Source organism: Urocampus carinirostris, chromosome 5, assembly GCF_059441175.1.
Source record: "Urocampus carinirostris isolate Australia breed hairy pipefish chromosome 5, RoL_Ucar_1.0, whole genome shotgun sequence".
NCBI classification, from domain to species: domain Eukaryota; kingdom Metazoa; phylum Chordata; class Actinopteri; order Syngnathiformes; family Syngnathidae; genus Urocampus; species Urocampus carinirostris.
In genome coordinates this window covers 26401139-26419418 of record NC_142353.1, presented here as the reverse complement: position 1 = coordinate 26419418, position 18280 = coordinate 26401139, and the positions used below count along the sequence as shown (strand labels likewise).

Sequence of the window (18280 nt, the reverse complement as noted above, 5' to 3'; positions counted from 1 at the left end):
ATTAAACAGGGATTAAGTAAAAGTAATGGGAGAAAAAATACTTATTTTTGGTATTCAAGTACATGATACTCTATGATAATGCCTCTGAATTTCCTTTATTTTCCACTACGGTTTTTTTTTAAATCTCAGAATGACTAACTTACGCTGTCAATCAAACCAAAGGAGGCGGGGCTAGGGACTGACTTGACCAATGTCCAGGAAAACCAACCGATCTAAGGCACATGCCAAACCCACCAAGTTTGATTGACACAGTGTTACCTCTGAAAAGTGATGGGTCCCAGGGACTCGCATGCTCAAAAATCTATGGGTCCTAACAGATATATGGGTCCCCAAAATTTAGTGTTATCGAGGTTGAAATTGTAAATCGGCGACAAATATATAAATAAATATATAAATTTATATATTCATTCCGTTTTAATCATCACACTTAATTGGTAAAACAAAGCAGTTATTACTTCAGATTTTTCAGTTCACAAAAATATTGTACATTATACAAAATAATATTGCTGAAATATTAGTCTATATATTCATGCAGTTTTAATCACTTCAGATTTTTCAGTTCATATATTCTTTGTGGTTTGCTGTCTCGCCACAGTTGTAATGCCTTCTCAAGGTCCAATTGCAGTAACGGAATTTCCATTGCTAATTTGTGGTTTTCATTGTCGTTGTGCCGATCAAACGTGCTTTTCTGAAAGTTCGTATTGCGAAATGATTTATGCAATCCAGTTTTTTTGTCACGCTGGGTGCATACATCACAGAACATGTAGCCTCCGTTATCATCCTCCTTACAGCGTAACCAGGAATATAATTGAGTCCATTTTGGCAAGTATTCTTTTGTTTATCTTTCGTCGAATCGTTCGCTTCATAACACGTGTTTTCCTTGCCATTGCGGTCTTCTGAAGAATTTCTCTGCCGTTTTTTCGTGCCGGAATTATTGCCGTTGTTACCACTTTCTGTATTATGTTTCGACTTATTACCGACACTGAAGAAATTACCAATTTTTGTTGATTTGCACCTAATACCAACTGTTTTATACGGAGGCATACTTCTCTTTCTCTCGACAACCACCAAAACAATGACGTCATCTCGAAGCAACGAGATCTCGTTTGCCGAGATCGGCGCGAGACGAAAACAACAATGGCAAATCTGCCTGACGAGAAGTTTGGAGTGCGGTAAATTTTTGTTAAAAAAAAGGGAATCGGGTAATAATGACAATTTGGTGTCAAAAAAGTTAGAAAAAGTAGATTTGAGACAATGCGTCCCCAGTAAAAATGATGCGTCCAGGACGCAGGCAAATGAGAACACTGTTGACAGCATGTTGTTTAATTTATTTTTTACTATGGCTTATTTTTTCCCCAGAATGACGGAAATAACCATCAGTCAATCAAACACAGGAGGCGGAGCTAGGGACTGACACGACCAAAGTCTAGGAAAACGAATCATTTTAAGGATCGAGCACAGGCCCAACCCTCCAAGTTTGATTGACAGCATGTCGTATTATTTCCTCTCTTTTCTACCGTGTCCTATTTTTTTCCAGAATGACGGGAAAAGTAACAATCTGTCAATCAAATCACAAGAGGCGGGGCTACAGAACAGACATGACCTGGAAAACCAAATGATCTAAGGATCGAGCACAGGCCCACCCCTCCTAGTTTGATTGAAAGAATGTCATTTAAAGGTGGGATGCATCATTTGAGGTGTCCTAAAAAAGTTAAGTTAAACACTTTCTTGATTGAGTGTGTTAAACGCCCAGCTAAGTTCAAAGAGTCTATATATATTTCCCCGCCTGGCCCATCTGCCATTACCATCAGTGTTCCGACCGCGGAACGCACCACGCTGGATGAAAGGATTCGGAAGAGAGTGATTTCATGCGCGTGCTTAAGGTTTCCTGTTGGTGTGACATTAAAATGGTGAAAATAACCCCTTAAAATTCATGTAAAATTTGCCTAAAACCCAATCCGAGACTTACCCGAAGTGAACTGAATGCTGTTCTTGAACTTTCTGGAGATTATGGACGGTTTGGTGACTTTTGAAAGATAACACACAAGTTTTTCCCCAACTGAAATAATCACTGCAAGTGCTGCTAACATTCCGTAATCAGAGTTGGAACAGACAGAAATAGGTTTTTATTCTCGCCTGGATTTTTTTCAACTAAATGCCTCCAGATAAGTGTAGCATGGGCATCTCAGCTGAAAAACAAGTGAGGCAATAGCTTGAAGCCTTACCTAGTACCTTGTCAAATTTCATCACAATCTGAAAATTCAAACATTGTATTTTACACATTTTTTTTCGGGTAGTTGTTTCCAAAAGTGGCCATTTGGACATGACCAGTTTACAGTTGTAAAACTCTGCAACTGTGTATTTTACTTCAGCCATGTTTTTAGACAATTTTAAAGAGTTGTAAATGTTTGACTTTGATTTCCAGAAGTCAATGAATGATTGTACAAACGTGCGCGTAATAATGGTGCGTGAAAATGAATCACGAGTGGCGTTACACACAATTATTTTGGGTTCTAATTTGAATACACAGTGTATATCCGCGTGTCATTCTTTTCAGAATATCATTGGCTAACCACTGTGACAATCATCATTTCAATCGGTTACTACTTGCTTAAACTATTCAGAAGGAAGCAATATCCGTTTTATTAATACAGGTCATCCATCCATCCATCATCTGCACCGCTTATCCTCAGTAGGGTCGCGGGGCTGTTGGAGCCCATCCCAGCTATCTTCGGGCAGTGGGCAGGGGACACCCTGAACTGGTTGCCGTCCAGTCGCAGGGCACAGGGACAGACAATTTGCTCGCTCATTCACACCGAGGGACGATTTGGACCGACCAAATAACCTGACATGCATGTTATTTGGAATGTGGGAGGAAACCGGAGCCCGGAGGAAACCCATACAAGCATGGGGAGAACATGCAAACTCCACACAGGAGGTTCGACCTTATGACCTAAGAACTGTGCCGCACACGCGCTAACCACTGCGCCACCGTGCTGTCAATACAGGCCATTCTAGGCTAATACGGTCTGTGGACCATGAAAAAAAGCCTGCTATTGGCCGAGAGTGGAGTCAATCAAAAGGTCAAAGGCTAAAATTAATTTCACGTGTCCGTTTATTTGTAAACGGCAATTACCGTATTTTCACGACCACAGGTTAAAAGGGTGCAGTCTCCACAAAACACGACAAGTGTGCGTATTTAGAAATACAGCAACAGCAAAGCAGAGTTTGGTTGAGGTTTAGTTAAGTATTGCTTTCAAAGTAAAACACACCAACAAAAACTTGTTGGAGTTCGTTTTTCAGCTTCCTCCACTTGCAAACCTTCATTTTATTAACCCTCAATCCTCTCACGGAGGCTGCTCGGTTTCCATGTTCCTCCGCGCAGCGAAGATTTCAACACACCATTGCGGACTGCAGCACAGACAGCTTTCAATGGAGGGAAAGTGTGGTTTTCGATTGAATTCATATTCTCTTGAGCCTGCGGTAGCACAATAACTTTCAAATTGCTAGATACGCTACGGCATTAGCAACCATGAGCACTTCCGCTAACAATGCATTACGTGTGATGTCACGCGTCCTCTTTAGTGCAAGCGGGATATGATGGCAATCAAACTTGAGAGGCTTCAAATTCACAGGAAATGCATAAAAGCCGCATTTGGTTGGAAATGTGAACGATCACAAAAACATCTGATTTCACCATAAATTTTAGAAATTTTGACTCAGCCAAGGCTAGAACCTGTGACCCCCGAGCTCGGGAGCGGGCGCCCAACACTAAGGCCACTGAGCTGGCCTATGTCAGCTGCTTTACATTACACAATAGGGCCTCTGCCCATTTTGACAAAAATCGGGAGACTTATGTGCACCTTATGGTCGTGACAAACAGTTTGTGGTGAAAAACAAGATTGACACAAAAAATGTCTAACAATGCAGAAATGCTTTGAGGCATTTTTTTAATGTTGGCATTACTGTGTGTTTTGGAGCAAATATTTTACACGGTTGGATTCACTGTATGTAATAACTCCATGTTTGCAAGGAATGATCGCATGCGCCGACTACCAGGGGACTTATTGGTGCGCTATTTTCGATTGTTCTCGATTGTTCTCAGCTCATGGATGCTGCTGGAAATGTGAATTTCCCTACGGGGATGAACAAAGTATCTATCTATCTATCCCTGCTTTATAGTCTTCGGGTATCGTGTTTCAGACTGATCTTGATGTTTCTATGAGTACATTTTGAAATGGTCATCATATCTTGAATCCCAAGAGTTTAATCTTTCCAATGATAAACGGCATGACATATTTCAGTGACTGGTGACAGTGAAGACACGACTTAAAAAAGTAAACTCCATTCACGTTAGCCCCTTTATATTTGTTAAAAGGAGCATTTCAAATATAGTCCAATGTTATTCGAGCGCATCTAAGAACGTCACCTACTTGCACGCACAACACATACAGCTGCAACGATGATTTTGGCTAGAAGATGGCGTCAGCAAATAGAATATTTTCAAACTACGGACACAATCTTTATTTTCCACTTTTTATATGGCCCATTTCTTTTTCAAAATGACGAGAATAACTATATGTCAATCAAACCACAGGAGGCGGGGCTACAGGACAGATCAGGAAAACCAATCCATCTAAGGATCGCCCACAGGCCCAAACCACCAAGTTTCATTGACAGCATGAAAAATCTTAAGTAAAATTAAGGAAATGAAGACATTATGATGTAAAGTATAATATTCCTGCATTTGACAAAATATGGGGAAAAAAGTATTTGATCAAGATACAATTTATCATTGATTAAAATAATATTCTGTAAAAAATAGCTTTTTTAAAAGAAAATAATATGGAAAAAATGTAAAATACATAATAATGACAAGTATGTTTTTCAATTTAAAGAATATGATGAACAATGATTTCGAGTAACAAATTTTGAAAAGTAAAAAAAAACAATGAAAGATATCATAAAGTTTAATTAAAAAAAGGTTAATAAAAAAATAACCTTATACAACTTTTTTATTATTGTTTTTCGATAAATTAGTAAGCTAAAGAAAGCATTCTTTTTTGAATGAAATCATGGAAATCCAATTGAAAGTAAGATGTTCTTAAATTTGAAAATGTAAAAAAAAAAAGAAATTCTTAGTAGATTTGAAAAAATTATAGAGCCTTTTTCTTTTAGAAACAATTATGTATATTCAATAAAAACAAAATGAAGAATAGTAAGTACATATTCCAAAATAATGATATTTAATGAATGATATCCATAGCACATATTTGTTATTTAGAAAAAATGTTTTTTTTAAGGGGAAAATCAAATGTATTATAATGCAATTACTGAAATTTGTGTTCACATAGAAGGAAAAAATATATTTTGAATTCTGTTTAATACTCTTGCCTGTTGTTTAGCTTTTTTGTTCTTATTTCAAATAAAGGTCGTAGAGCTCTGGTTTATCTACAGATGGCGTGAATTATAGCGAACACAGGAAGTGTTAAAAGAAAAAGGCAGGAAGTGCTGATTGGCCTGCTCAGAGTGAGATAGACAACACTCTCAAAATAAGTTTTCTGCTTGTCCTGTACTTATTTATGCTCTTACCTTATTGTGCTCGTATTTGTATGGGATCTTCAGTGTCTCCATGGCCCGGATCATGGACTGCATGGCGGTGAAGATGTTTTGGTACACCAGTTTGGTGAAACCTCGCTTGTCCTCGTCCGAGTAGCCGGCGCCGTGGATGATCCTCATCTGCTTGATGAATGTGCTCTTACCGCTCTCGCCCGTGCCTGAAAGAAAAAATATATACATTTAATGTTGTGGGAAAAAGAAAATTCAACATCACAAAAAGAAAGAGCGTTCAAACATTAGCATTAGCGTCTAGCAGCTTAGCATATGAACCAAAATAGCTCAACGGTGGCGATTTGTAGGCAAGAAATATTGATAATCGCAAAACTAAACCTGCTGAAAGATTGTACACAATACGATGTGACGTATTGAGTTTGTGTAATCGCAAGACACTGAGTTTTTTTTAAGGATTCGTAGTTCCATGTGTGTTTTTTACCCTTTCTTAATCGAACCAGAATTCTCACAGTTTGGGTTTTAATGGCGCCGGCCAATCATAGGCAAGTTTTAACAACACTAACCAATAAAGTCAAGGCAGAGTGTAGAAGCAGCACGCTATGCCACACACAAGAGTAACGTAAATTCCGGACTATAGAGCGCACCTGATTATAAGCCGCACCCACCACTTTTTAGGTGATTTGCTGCTTTTATACTCACACAAGCCGCACCCATGTATAGGCCGCGTGCACCCGCATCGGCTGCATCGGCTCGCTACAACGGGTCAAGTGTATCGACATTTCGTTCTTACAAAGAATGACAATACAAAGGAAATTATTATTATTATTATTAATACTTATAACTCAATCACAAGTTTTACCCAGACCAGGCTGTAAGTTCCACGATTGTAACCACATAGATAGTAAAAAATTCTAGAACCACAGTTGGCATCATAAATTGAAAATGATACCCGTAATTAACGTATGATGCAGACTTGTAAAGTCCGGGTCCCGTTGAAAGTAATCCAAGGAAACAAAATGTATATTTCCAAAGTTAAGGGTGGGAAAAATATATATCCACCATTGTCCGCTGCGACAACAGACAGATCTACCAGTAACTCAGCTTTACCCCATTTTCCATCAACCCGCGTTTGCTCCGCCCCTTCTTTTTGATTTGTCCGTAGAACACATAACAGAATAAATCTCTAAAATAAATAGATTACAAAATATACAGTTGCAAATACATATTATACATGGTTACACATATTTACGAAGAAAGACGGTACACCGAGAGTTTTCAAAGCTTTAATAATAATAAAATAACTTTCATCCCAAACCGTGCCTTTGAAAGGTACCAACAAGCTAGTAGGATCACGCTCGCAATGTATCAAACGTGCCTGTTAAAAAAAACAGTATCCCGTAATTGTGAAATTCACGGAAGATCGTCCTCAACTTCCTCCTCATAACTATCGCCATCAAGGGCGTCTTCCTCATTATTGGAACATACTTTAACTTTACAGACAATGTACGCTTAAACTTAGAGGTTGCAGTCTTTCTAGACGCACATATTCTACTGGTCTTTATCCTCCCTTTTATAATCCAGCGCCGCTGGTGGCCGTTAGAAAAATTCCATAAATTGGTCGCTTCACTGAATAAGCAGATGGGTTGAACATTTGGGAAAAAAGTAGTGGCTTATAGTCCGGAATTTACGGTAATCAAAAAGTAAATAAGGGTCAACAGACAGCAACCATTACAAAGCTACCCAGAAGAGGGTTACAGCAATCAGTGAACAACTACGTACAATAAACATGCTGTACACTATGGCTACTACAGTGTTGGTGACGGTCGCAGAAATGTCTTGATAAACATTGTATATACAAGGGCCGCCTATTTGTTTTAATCACGTTCATCAATACTTCCTAATAAACACGTTGTACGGACTGGAATCAGGGCACTATAAGAAGCAAAGCGGTAAAAATCATAGGAAAATCAGTTCGCGTTCACGTGAAGGGGAGTGAGATACCGGTAGTGTCTGCTTCTATGTGCGCGTCACTGCATTTTGACATTGTCTCGACATTTCAGTCAAGGGTAGTCACCAACGGGGGTTGGAAAGATAAAAACGTAAATGTGAATGTGAAAAATATTCGCGTGTATAAAAAATTAACGAAAGCCCCAACTCTCGCTCCAGTCTGCAGTCTGACCACGCACAGTGCAGAGTGGGCTTCCTGGTTCACTGGATCCGCCCCTGGTCGCTTATCCAATCAGAAGGTACGGGGTGGGTGGAGTCAGAGACAGAAGGCAGGGTTAGAGGTAAGATCTTAGGTCCTGGCCCGAACACAACCCGAAATTTGGGCTTAAAATGTCAATTATTAATTCGGGCTGGTCGGGCTTCCCTCTCACTTTTTTTTTTATAGTGTTTTTGTTTATTTCCTTCGTAGAGGATCCACAAAAAAATGCACTTTTACTCCCCAAAAGATTTTGATAGAGAAAATTCTTACCAAACTATCAGTTCAACTCCAAATCACTAAATCCAAAGAACTTTTCGTCCTCCGTGTTGGGGTAAAAGACGCGCCGCTTCCTCCTTCCACCTCCATACCTGTCAACCTGTACGTTTTTGCCGTACAGAGTACGTTTATTATGCATTTTAAGACGTATACGACGTACAAGAAAATCTGTACGGAAAAACGCAAAGTTGTCAATTATGGGTACCGTCCGGTATACACCAACTATCACGAAACGGCAAATCAATCAAGTCAAACGAGTTCGTTGTGCAGCCTCTATCTCTGCATCGTTTTTTTTCGTTGCAAACAAAGCGAGCGGTTTGATGCTACTGTGCGCATGCGTCTGCCGCCTGGGGATTTCCCATCATGCATCATGATGTTATCTCCACTTCTTGCCAATAGCTTCCAAGCTTTACATTCCTTCTTTATGCTTTTATTTCACTTTTAGCAGTTTGTTATCTGCTTATCGGTGTTTTTCGTCCCGTTTGACGACTACACTTTGGATTACTTTCTATCCTATCGTTATGGGTTTTAACGCACAAAAATATGTTTATTCGAGAAATCAACTCCTTCCCCTGAAGAATTCTTGTGCTGGCATGATGAGGGGGCCTATCGTGGATGGAGAGCCGGAGCTAGCTAAGCGGCTAGCAGCGTTATAAGTCTTCGGTACCTTCCGTAATCATGGTAAACTCTCTACCAAATAAGACCGACAAACTGGCTGTGCTGGTGAAAAACATCAAAGCGCACGGGGAGTGCAGTTTGCTGTGCTTTATGGAAACGTGGCTCACGTCTGGCATCCCGGACGCTAACGTGGAGCCACCTGGACAGGAGCTATCCGGAGCTACCTGGCTTCAGCGCTGTTAGACAGAGACACGAAAGCCTGCGGGAAGCGGAGAGGAGGTGGACTCGCTAACACGAGGTGGTGTATCCCTGGGCACAAAGATTTCCATCTGCTGCAGGGACGTCGAACTTTTGGACTAGCATGTGACGTCATCCACTCCGCTGTGGCTAAAGTACAACAAAGCACCCCGAGGGGATCCTGTTAATAAACAACAAAGGAGAGTGCTGGAAGTGTGAAATTCCCTGCGGGGATGAATAAAGTATCCATTTATCTATCTATCATTCGATTTTCCTTTCAGCGCGTCAAATGAATAAATATGCCCATATCGATGAGTCAAATTCCCAAATATTGGTGCCGATTATCGGACGGGCCGGACCTCTAAAATTTACACCGTAATTTAAAGAACTAAACAATAAAACCAAGTCTGCCAATATTCATACAACCCAGCAAAATCTGTACAGAGGCCCCCCAAAACAGAAATCAATATACTATAGAAAGTAAAACGTCTTTATTTTACACATTTGATGCAGTGCTACTGGGACACCATGCAGATGTTCACCATCCCTTCAGGTTCTCCTTTTTTGGGTGGAGCTGAATATGGACAAATTCGGACTACGCCCGTTAGTTTTTAAATGACCACATAAGACGAGTCTCCTCAGAGGAAACATTTTCAGTCAGGGAATGTAACATGCTATTGGAGGCGAACCTACGGTAAACCTTCGGGATACAGTCCCCCGGCTTACTACATTTTCAATTTGCGATGTGGAATATGCTTTTTCTGCCCTTCTTCATTGCATTTCCCCCACTTTATGACGTCAACAAATTATTTGCTGTACCCAAAAAAACATAAAATTCAAGTTTTGCGGTGTTCGTGCCTATTACAAGTTGTGTTTCCAAGATACCGGTCTTACATTGGTTGGCGTTATACAAAATGCTAGTCATCTATTGGATTGTTTCACGGAATCATGAAAATGCTGCTTTGCTATTGATTGCCTTTCTGATCAATTGGTTTAGAATCTTCTGTGCTTCATAAAGACTTAGCGAGTTAGCTATAGAATACAGATTTTTTGTACTCCATAAGTTATCGGTCTCAAAGCTTGAGTGGCACTAAAGGGGCAAGCAACATTTGGATAACCATGGAAATTAAACTTGTGATTAGCAAAGATTCCAACGCAAAATGCCACCCTTGCAAAAATTGCATGCCCGTAACCAATCGACCATTGCAGGGGTCAGGAACTTATGGCTCACGGTCCAGACATGGCTTGGTTCATGAGTACATATGGCCAGGAGATGGCATCTTTATGATACAAATATTCTCGGTTAATCCAATTATGATATGTTCAAAAAACCTGCAACGTACATATGAAGCATGAGCAGCACTTAGGTTGTTGAGGGTCCAGTATATGTAGCGCATAGTCTCAACTACAATTGACAGTCAAAATGCCACACAGACAGAACCAATTAAAGTTGTATGTAAGGGATATTTTATATAGAAGCCTGTTGAGACACTTATAATGAAAACCCACAGAACAAACTGTAAACACCAGCAAAGCACTCAATTTAAATTGGTTGAGCGGTAGAGATGGGCTAAGCTATGCAGGCACCCCCTTCGCTCTCTTGCCAAATGCCGTCTGCGGCGATGGTAAATACGTTGGTATCCTCGTTTGCAATTTTTCGCTACATTTTTACAAAAGAACTTTGCTCGCACCTCGTTTTGAAACCCTTTAGCCAGGAAAAAATGGCGACTAGAATGAGCCTAAACACTCTTAAGTAACTGCAAGAGGGAGACAAATTTGTATGGATAATGGTACACAGGCTCTGGCATTGTTACCTAATCAAATCATTAAATGTAAAATAAAACCTATTGAATAATTTATTTTTTTCTGTAGAGCGGGTTTGGCAGTTTTGTTGAATTTTGTCTATAGTGTGGCTCTCCCAAAAAATATTTTGCTGGTATGGCTTTTTGGGTCAAAAAGGTTCATGTTTTTTTTTCAAACGGAGACGTTAAAGTAAATAAATATTCTAAAGAGTATGACAATTCTCACAACTCAAAGTTTTAAAATCAGTTTTTGATTTAATTCGCCATCAACTCTCCTCCCTCTGTATCCACCCACTACTCCACTAGACCAGGACATGTCATTTCACAAAGTTAAAATGTCATTTTCCCTTTACAAGTACGTTAATTTATAGTGCTATTAAATCCTGTTCACATATTGTATTTATGCACGCATGAAGCGCTTTTTCTTTTTATCTAAAAAAGAACTTAAAGTTTGGGTTCACATTGTACAGAGGTTTTACGGTAGTATACCAATGTATTTGTGCAATGATTAATCAGTCAAAAAAAATATCACTAGCCACAATCGCTCGTAACAATGAGATTGCCAAATCCTAACCTCTAGACCACCAGTGATGGAGATGACATATGAAAAGGTATTGTAATTCATCTTAATGTCACACTAATTTTAGTCACGGTACCAGAGACAAACGAATTTGATTGGGGGGAAAAACAGTTGTCTTGAAATATAGAAATAAACACAAAGAGCATGATGAGGGAAACAACTGCTTGGTGAATCTGATGATGAATCAGAATTTGTAGGGCATTAAATAAATACATTGTAATTTTATTTTTGTTGGTATTGCTTTGGTAGTTTGCATCGTCAATAAAAGACTTAACCATGGTGGTGACGGAGAATGTTTGGTTTCACCTGAAAAAAATTTAATACAGATTTTTCGTTTTAAAAATTGGGGTGCGTAATATAAACTAATAAAATCGGTACATATAGGTAGTACTTATTACATACTAGATTATTTCAGATGTTTTATCTGGGGTACCGTGGGTTCACCGCTTTACAGCAGTATCACCTTGTGTTTCCCTTAGAACGCATTTATGTCGTATCCCGGGGGTGTACCATACAGAAATCATGTAAACAATTTTGAGTTTTCCATGAACCGAGCAGGTTTCAGAAAGGCAATTCAATTCTTTTTGAATCATCCCCGTTTTACTACCTTGAACTCAACATCCCTCGTCCATGAGGAAGTGAGAAAGGAAACCGGATCCGGAAGGCCAAAAGAGCAGACTGGCAATCTCTCCCCACAAGCGTGGTCATCACATCTAATGGACTTTTTAGTGGATAATTCAATTAACCGAACGGGATAGTCAGTAAATGACTCAGTTCCTGAACAAAAGCGCTATAAACAACGCTACTTGATTCTACTTTATGAAAGTTTACATAGAAAATAGACCCCAGGATAAAATATAATTTTATTTTAGAGTGAAGATCGCATGGCCTTTACGAAACACATGATACTCTGAACTGGATGATGAAGAAAGAGAAAGAAATTGTGGGAAATAGTTCAGCCAATTGCATATTGGCCTTTTCATGGAGTGTTTGTTTTCCCCCAAAAAATTACTATAAATTTGTGAATCGTTAATTTGCATTTATTTAGACCAGTGTCATGATACAACAACCAGTACCACAAAGAATCCATTCCATCCATTATCTGCACCGCTTATCCTCAGTAGGGTCACGGGGGTGCTGGAGCCCATCCCAGCTATCTTCGTGCAGTGGGCAGGGGACACCCTGAACTGGTTGCCAGCCAGTCGCAAGGCACACAGAGAGACATCTTACCACAAAGAATCCTTAAAATTAAAATGTTTTCGTGAAACTCGTCTGAGGGCCGCTACAAAAGGGTGGCTTGGCCCGGGATTCTCCCCCCCGGGCCGTAGTATGGCCACCATTGTTCAACAGTATTCTAGTCATGGAGGCTTAGGTAACCCTGCTTAGCAAAGGTATGTTTTGCCCTCTTAGTGTTTGATCATTGCCAGGTTCGTTTCCATGGTCATCATGTTTTTGCTTCTCGCTTTAGCCTCACAGCAAGTTTTGAGACGCATAGCTAATACAGTACATATGAAAAAAAAAAATACAGTATTGTATTGCTGACCCGCAGTTTTCACAGAGCACGCGAGATACTGATCCCAATAAAGAGAAAGGCATTGTGGGAGGGAGTTCAGCATAGTGTCATCATTATAATCCTGTGAGCAGCATCTTATATGATATCAACCAATAGCAGACAGGCATCTCAAAGACATAACTCGTCATACGCACAAACCTGGCCGCTTCTGGCCATACGAGAATGAATGAGTTTTTTGAAGGTATAGTGGGGAAAATTCAGTAAAAAGAGGCTGAAAAAAAGCATCATATTCCATACCGTAGAGTGAAAACATTGTAGGGCGGGGACACCATATCCCGGGTCTCTACTATACTAGAATAAAACTGATTTTAAGTCAGAAATCAGAACAAAGTCTCTGAATCGTTATAACCCACAACTTCTTACGCGGACTAATCATTACACAGTGCCTTCATCCCAAGAAGCAGACTTTGACCTAACCACCTAACGCTTCAGAGTCAAGATAAGAAGTTTTATTTCACGGTAATAACCAAAATGGCCACGCTAAAATACTTATTACAGCATGATGTTGGCCCAGTTGTGTAACTACAATCAGGTTAGCATGTAGCATCTCTACAAGAATCCAGTTTTTCTTTTATTTAAGTCCTCGGATAATTTTTAAACATCCTATCTAGGACATTACATTGGTTAATGTCCTCCAGGTTACGACGTCCCTCGCTTACCATGTTTTCACGTTACTGTCCAGTGTTTTTCCGCCCCATTGTTACGACATTTTCTCCACAACAAGCTTTCATGTTCCCAAAAACATAAGAAAAACTCAGTATTTGAAAGTCTCGCCATCATGGCACTCTCAGTATTGGTTCAACAATCTCTTGGCCTGTTTATTGTGTCGTCTACTTTCATGTTTTGTCCCCTTAGAGCTGGTTGATTTTGGAACATGATGTAGTAATTTCATCCACGTGGGAGTATGTTCCCTTAATCCTCTTTTGAAGCTTCTTAAGTACTTTCACATACTTTCAGGTTTTGTTCATTTACATCTATCTGCATTTCAATGTTTGGTAGCAGGAATGCATAGTTGAGCCTGTTATAGATTAGCATTCATTTCTTTGTATTAAGAAGATCCTAGGAAACGTTCTGTTTCTGTACATTGTCAAACTTTCATGTTTTTGTTTTGTTAGTGTGGCTTTGTGTTGAAACATGACGTCGTTCTATTCAAATGGTCTGCATTTATATAGCGATTCTCAAGTCACTGAAGACCTCCCCATTTACATTTGAGAATGTTACCTATATCCTTATACTTTCAGTTTTTTTTCAGTGTGAGTTAGTTTTTGTACCACAATATCCCCTGCATCGCCTTATCATGTTTTGTTTATTTAGGTCGAGTTAGTGTTTTCACATTGTGTAGCAGGCATGCCTGTAATACAGTAGTTTTGATGTCTTTCAATTCTGAGGATCCTAGTAAACTTTGTTTTTTTGGTGAGTACACTGTGTTGACTTAAAAAAAAGGTTTTGTTCAGTTAGATTCCGTTTTCAATCAATTTGCATGCAGATGTCTGTGCCTGGTAGTACAAAAAAAAAACTCTCACAACTTGACACAGTGGTAGCAGCCATTATTGTTCTATCAACGTGTGAATATATGTCCTGCTTAGTCTTCTTTTCATGTAATGTTCATTTAGATCTAGTTGGTCTCAGCATAGTCTGCATTGACTTTCATTCATATTTTTGTTTAGTTAATATAATACTTCTGATGTTCTTATTGTCACAAAATCTACTTGTTTGGTTCACGTCTGAGTGCATGTATGTATTGTTGATTTAATGTTTGGTTCAGTTAGAACAGGTTGTTCAAACATGACGTTTTATTATCCACGCTTGAGTATGTTCCTTATGTCCTTGTACTTTTGTGCTTTGTTAAGTTAGAGCCAGCTGGTGTTCCACTGTACCCTGCATCATTCTTTCCATGTTTTGTTATGTTAGATCCAGTCAGTGGGTTCTTCCTTCCATGTTTTTTTTTTCAATGTGTCAGTTTTCCAACATATCATGCATTGCCTTTCATGCTTTTGTTCTGTCAGAGCTAGTCTCCCAATATATTCTGTTTTGTCTCACTTTAATATTTTGTTAAGTTAGCAAGCATATCTAGTGTTACCTTTTAAGTTTTATTTTCAGTTGGAGCAAATTAGTGTCACGACATATTTTTTCGTTGTCCTATCAGTTTTAATTTAGTGTTCCAACATATCAGGTGTAGTCCTGTGTCATGTTTTGTTCTGTTAGTCGTAGTTAATGTCTACATATCCTGTGCAGTCTTATGTAAATGTTTTGTTCAGTTAGACCAAGTAATTGTCAACATTTTGTCATTTTCCATGTTTTTGTTCAGTTAGTCAGTGTCCTTTCTGGTTTCGTTCATTTAGAGCTGGGTGGTATTTAACGTTATATAGTAGGGATGCATGGTCGAGCATGTTTTAGAGTAACTTTTAGGTCTGTGAATTCCGAAACTGCTAGTAAAGTTTGTTCCGTGTTTGAACACACTGTTCTTACTTGTTTTTGTTCTGTTACAGCTGGATGGTGTTGGAACATTATGTTGTTCTATCCACGCGTGAGTATGTTCCCAGTCTCGTTCTTCCGTGTTTTGTTCAGTCAACACCAGTTGATATCCCATCATATCGTGCATGTTCTTGATGTCATGTTTTGTCAATTTCGAGCAAGGTTGACATGATGTAGCGGGGATGCACAGTGCTTTCTTTGAAATCTGAAAATCCTAGTAAACTTGTTTGTTCTATCCCTGCAAACTACCCAATACCGATTCATTTTCGACACATGAATAATTTCATGACATCCTATTCTTTGTCTACATTGATAGGATCCGCTTCTGCATGCAGATCTCAATCTGTGCAGTGGAATACAACAACAAAAATCACCCACGCAACTTGATACAGGTGGCAGCGCCCATTGATAAAGAAATCCTCACACTGCTAGTCGGCTTTTGCACACACAAAAACGCAAAAAGATGGAAGGGTGTTGCACATTCTTTGCAGGCTTACCGAGCAGCAACAGTTTGAGCTCCCGCCGCGCGTCCCTCTTGTCCCGGCGGAGCTGCCTTTCGATCTCGTCGTTGATCCTACGGGCTTCTTTCGCCTCCTCGCTGAGGCAACACGCCATAATGGATTCCAGAGTCATTCTTTTTAGTTAAACTCGTTTTCTTTCCAATGATATACAGATAATAATCGCTGGGGTTAATAGCCGGTGTGAGGCAGGCCGTGCAAGGGCGCTCATGCAGCGGCCTAAAAAAACAGCCTCGGCACGGGGAATATTTCACAAACCCTCTGATTTCACTCCCTTTTGCACAATGGATTTCTTGTTAATTAGTGTTAATGTGCTTTGCAGTCTCCCAGGTCAATAGATCCGTTTACGACACATCCTGAGCGGGGATCTCGTTAAGCGTTGCCATCCGCGATTACCACCTTTTCCTCGCCCCTCCCTTAAAAAAGAATCCCGTTTTTGATTGTAGAACCGGGGGAGTCACTCGGACATCCCCGCGATTTGGTTTCTTTTTTCCCCCGATTTCTTTCTTTCTCCCAGTGGCTCCGCTCCCCGGGCGTGGTAAGGCAAAAAATATGGCGGACTTTCACTCCCGATCCGATAAAAAAAAGGGAGACGATGTCCTCGCTTACAGACGCCCCCCTAATACGATAGTCGGCAAAAGCGCGGGGCCTCCATGGTTCCGTCAAGGGGGGGTTGAAAAGGCTGAAAATCTACCGGACTTTATCTCTTTCACCCCCCCTTTTTAATGTGACTAAGGCCGTCTATGGCTCGCTCTTTCTCGGCTGTGTGGTTCCGTGACGTCGCGTCCAGCCAGGGAGAGGGCGGGGTGGTGGGAGGGGGCGTGGCCACTCATGGATCTGATTTGGAAGGGGGTGGCGGGGGACTGTCTTCATAAAATGTGAATGGAGAGTTCGACGAGGTGGCCTACATTTCTTTTTATTAAATTAAAAATAATTCATTATTCACCTTTTTACTCTAGTTAATATCTTAAACTTAGTTTGAGCTTAATTCATATTTAGTACAAAAAAAAAATATTTTGGGACCCCAAAAAAAAAATCGTGTTAAATCAAGTGGTTGCCTGAGCAACTTCCGGTCCTGCCGCGTAGGAGGGGTGAGCGATACTGGGACTTTTGGTATCGATTTGATCCAAGTAAATACAAGGTAGTCATACCTGTCAACCTCAGCCAATTGCTCCCCTTAAAATGATTGTAGTTCCCCTTATAAAGTGATAATAAACATTACTAACACAACGCCTCACCTATTTACTCACAGCAAGAAAGACTATGTGGGATACCGCAACAATATTCGCAATTTACAATGACGTTGTCGTCTGCAACCTGTGACTTAGACAATCCGGACTAAAGCCAAAACGGGCAACAGTCTAACAAAAAAAGTTTGTAGAAATCTTTTAAAAATATATATGTTCAACAATTGTAATAACTGAAATGATCATAAATATGTGGAAAACATCTAAGTGACATGTATTGGTAGCCTCGATCGATACATATTCGATACTAATACTTTTGCAAGATCATTGAAGAACTGAACCCTATTTCCCTTGAGTCTATAATTACGATAACACAGCACAACATTTTTAAACACTAAAAATGTCCTATTTACATTGTTACCTTTATCAGTAAAAAAAACAACATTTTTTTCTTGTGGAACAGTTTCACAACAAAAATCAAGAGAGTTAAACCATAACAAAAATACAAATAGAACAATGTCAACTTTACGACCGTAAGACCTTTAAATTCATGTTATCTATTATTAAATGAAAGTCAGAATGTGCAAATAGTAAAAGGTCAAGTCAGGTTTATTTGTATAGCCCCTAATTACCCTAATTACAAGGGGATCCGCAGACCACAGATTATTGCAAACCACAGACTATTATTACACCACCCCCTGATCTGAAACCTATATGAAGGCAAAGAAAAACTCAAAAATCTCAACATGAGGAAAATGAAGAAACCTTGAGAAGGGACCGCACATGAGGTAATCTCCCTACCAGGGTGACCAGGCTGAAATGGATATTGCATTAACAAACAATACATAGATATTGTAAACACGAAATACAGTATAGGTGATTTATAAGCTATAGTATATAAGTCTGTTTGAAGCCTAGATTTAAACAGTTCCACTGAGGTTGCAGATCGAATCTCGGGGGGAATAGCATTCCACAGCACCGGGGCCCGAATAGAGAAATTTCTTGAACCTGTCGATCTCTTCTTGGCTCTTGGGATCACTTGTAGACCAGCATTTTCAGAGTGATGACTCCGGACCAGAACATAGGGGGAAATTATATCTGAAAGATATGAGGAAGCAAGTCCATGCACGATTTTGTATAATACCAACAGAACCTTACAATCACATCTTAAGCTAACAGGGAGCCAATGCAGGTTAGCCAAAATTGGGGTAATGTGATCACTTGCTTGTAAAATATA

The 18280-nt window shown here is 39.7% G+C and overlaps 1 protein-coding gene across 1 annotated transcript in view; it reads right to left on the bottom strand.

Moving 5' to 3' along the window:
• Positions 1 to 16655, bottom strand: part of LOC148365886 (guanine nucleotide-binding protein G(q) subunit alpha) — a 33270-nt gene extending 16615 nt beyond the window's left edge. Inside the window, exons 1-2 of the mRNA XM_088336337.1 lie at positions 15836 to 16655; positions 5593 to 5777 (exon numbers count right to left, since the gene is read on the bottom strand). Coding sequence (XP_088192463.1) covers positions 5593 to 5777; positions 15836 to 15971 — 321 coding nt within the window. The 5' untranslated portion in view covers positions 15972 to 16655. The remainder of the gene's footprint in view (positions 1 to 5592; positions 5778 to 15835) is intronic.
• Between the last annotated feature and the right edge of the window lie 1625 nt (positions 16656 to 18280).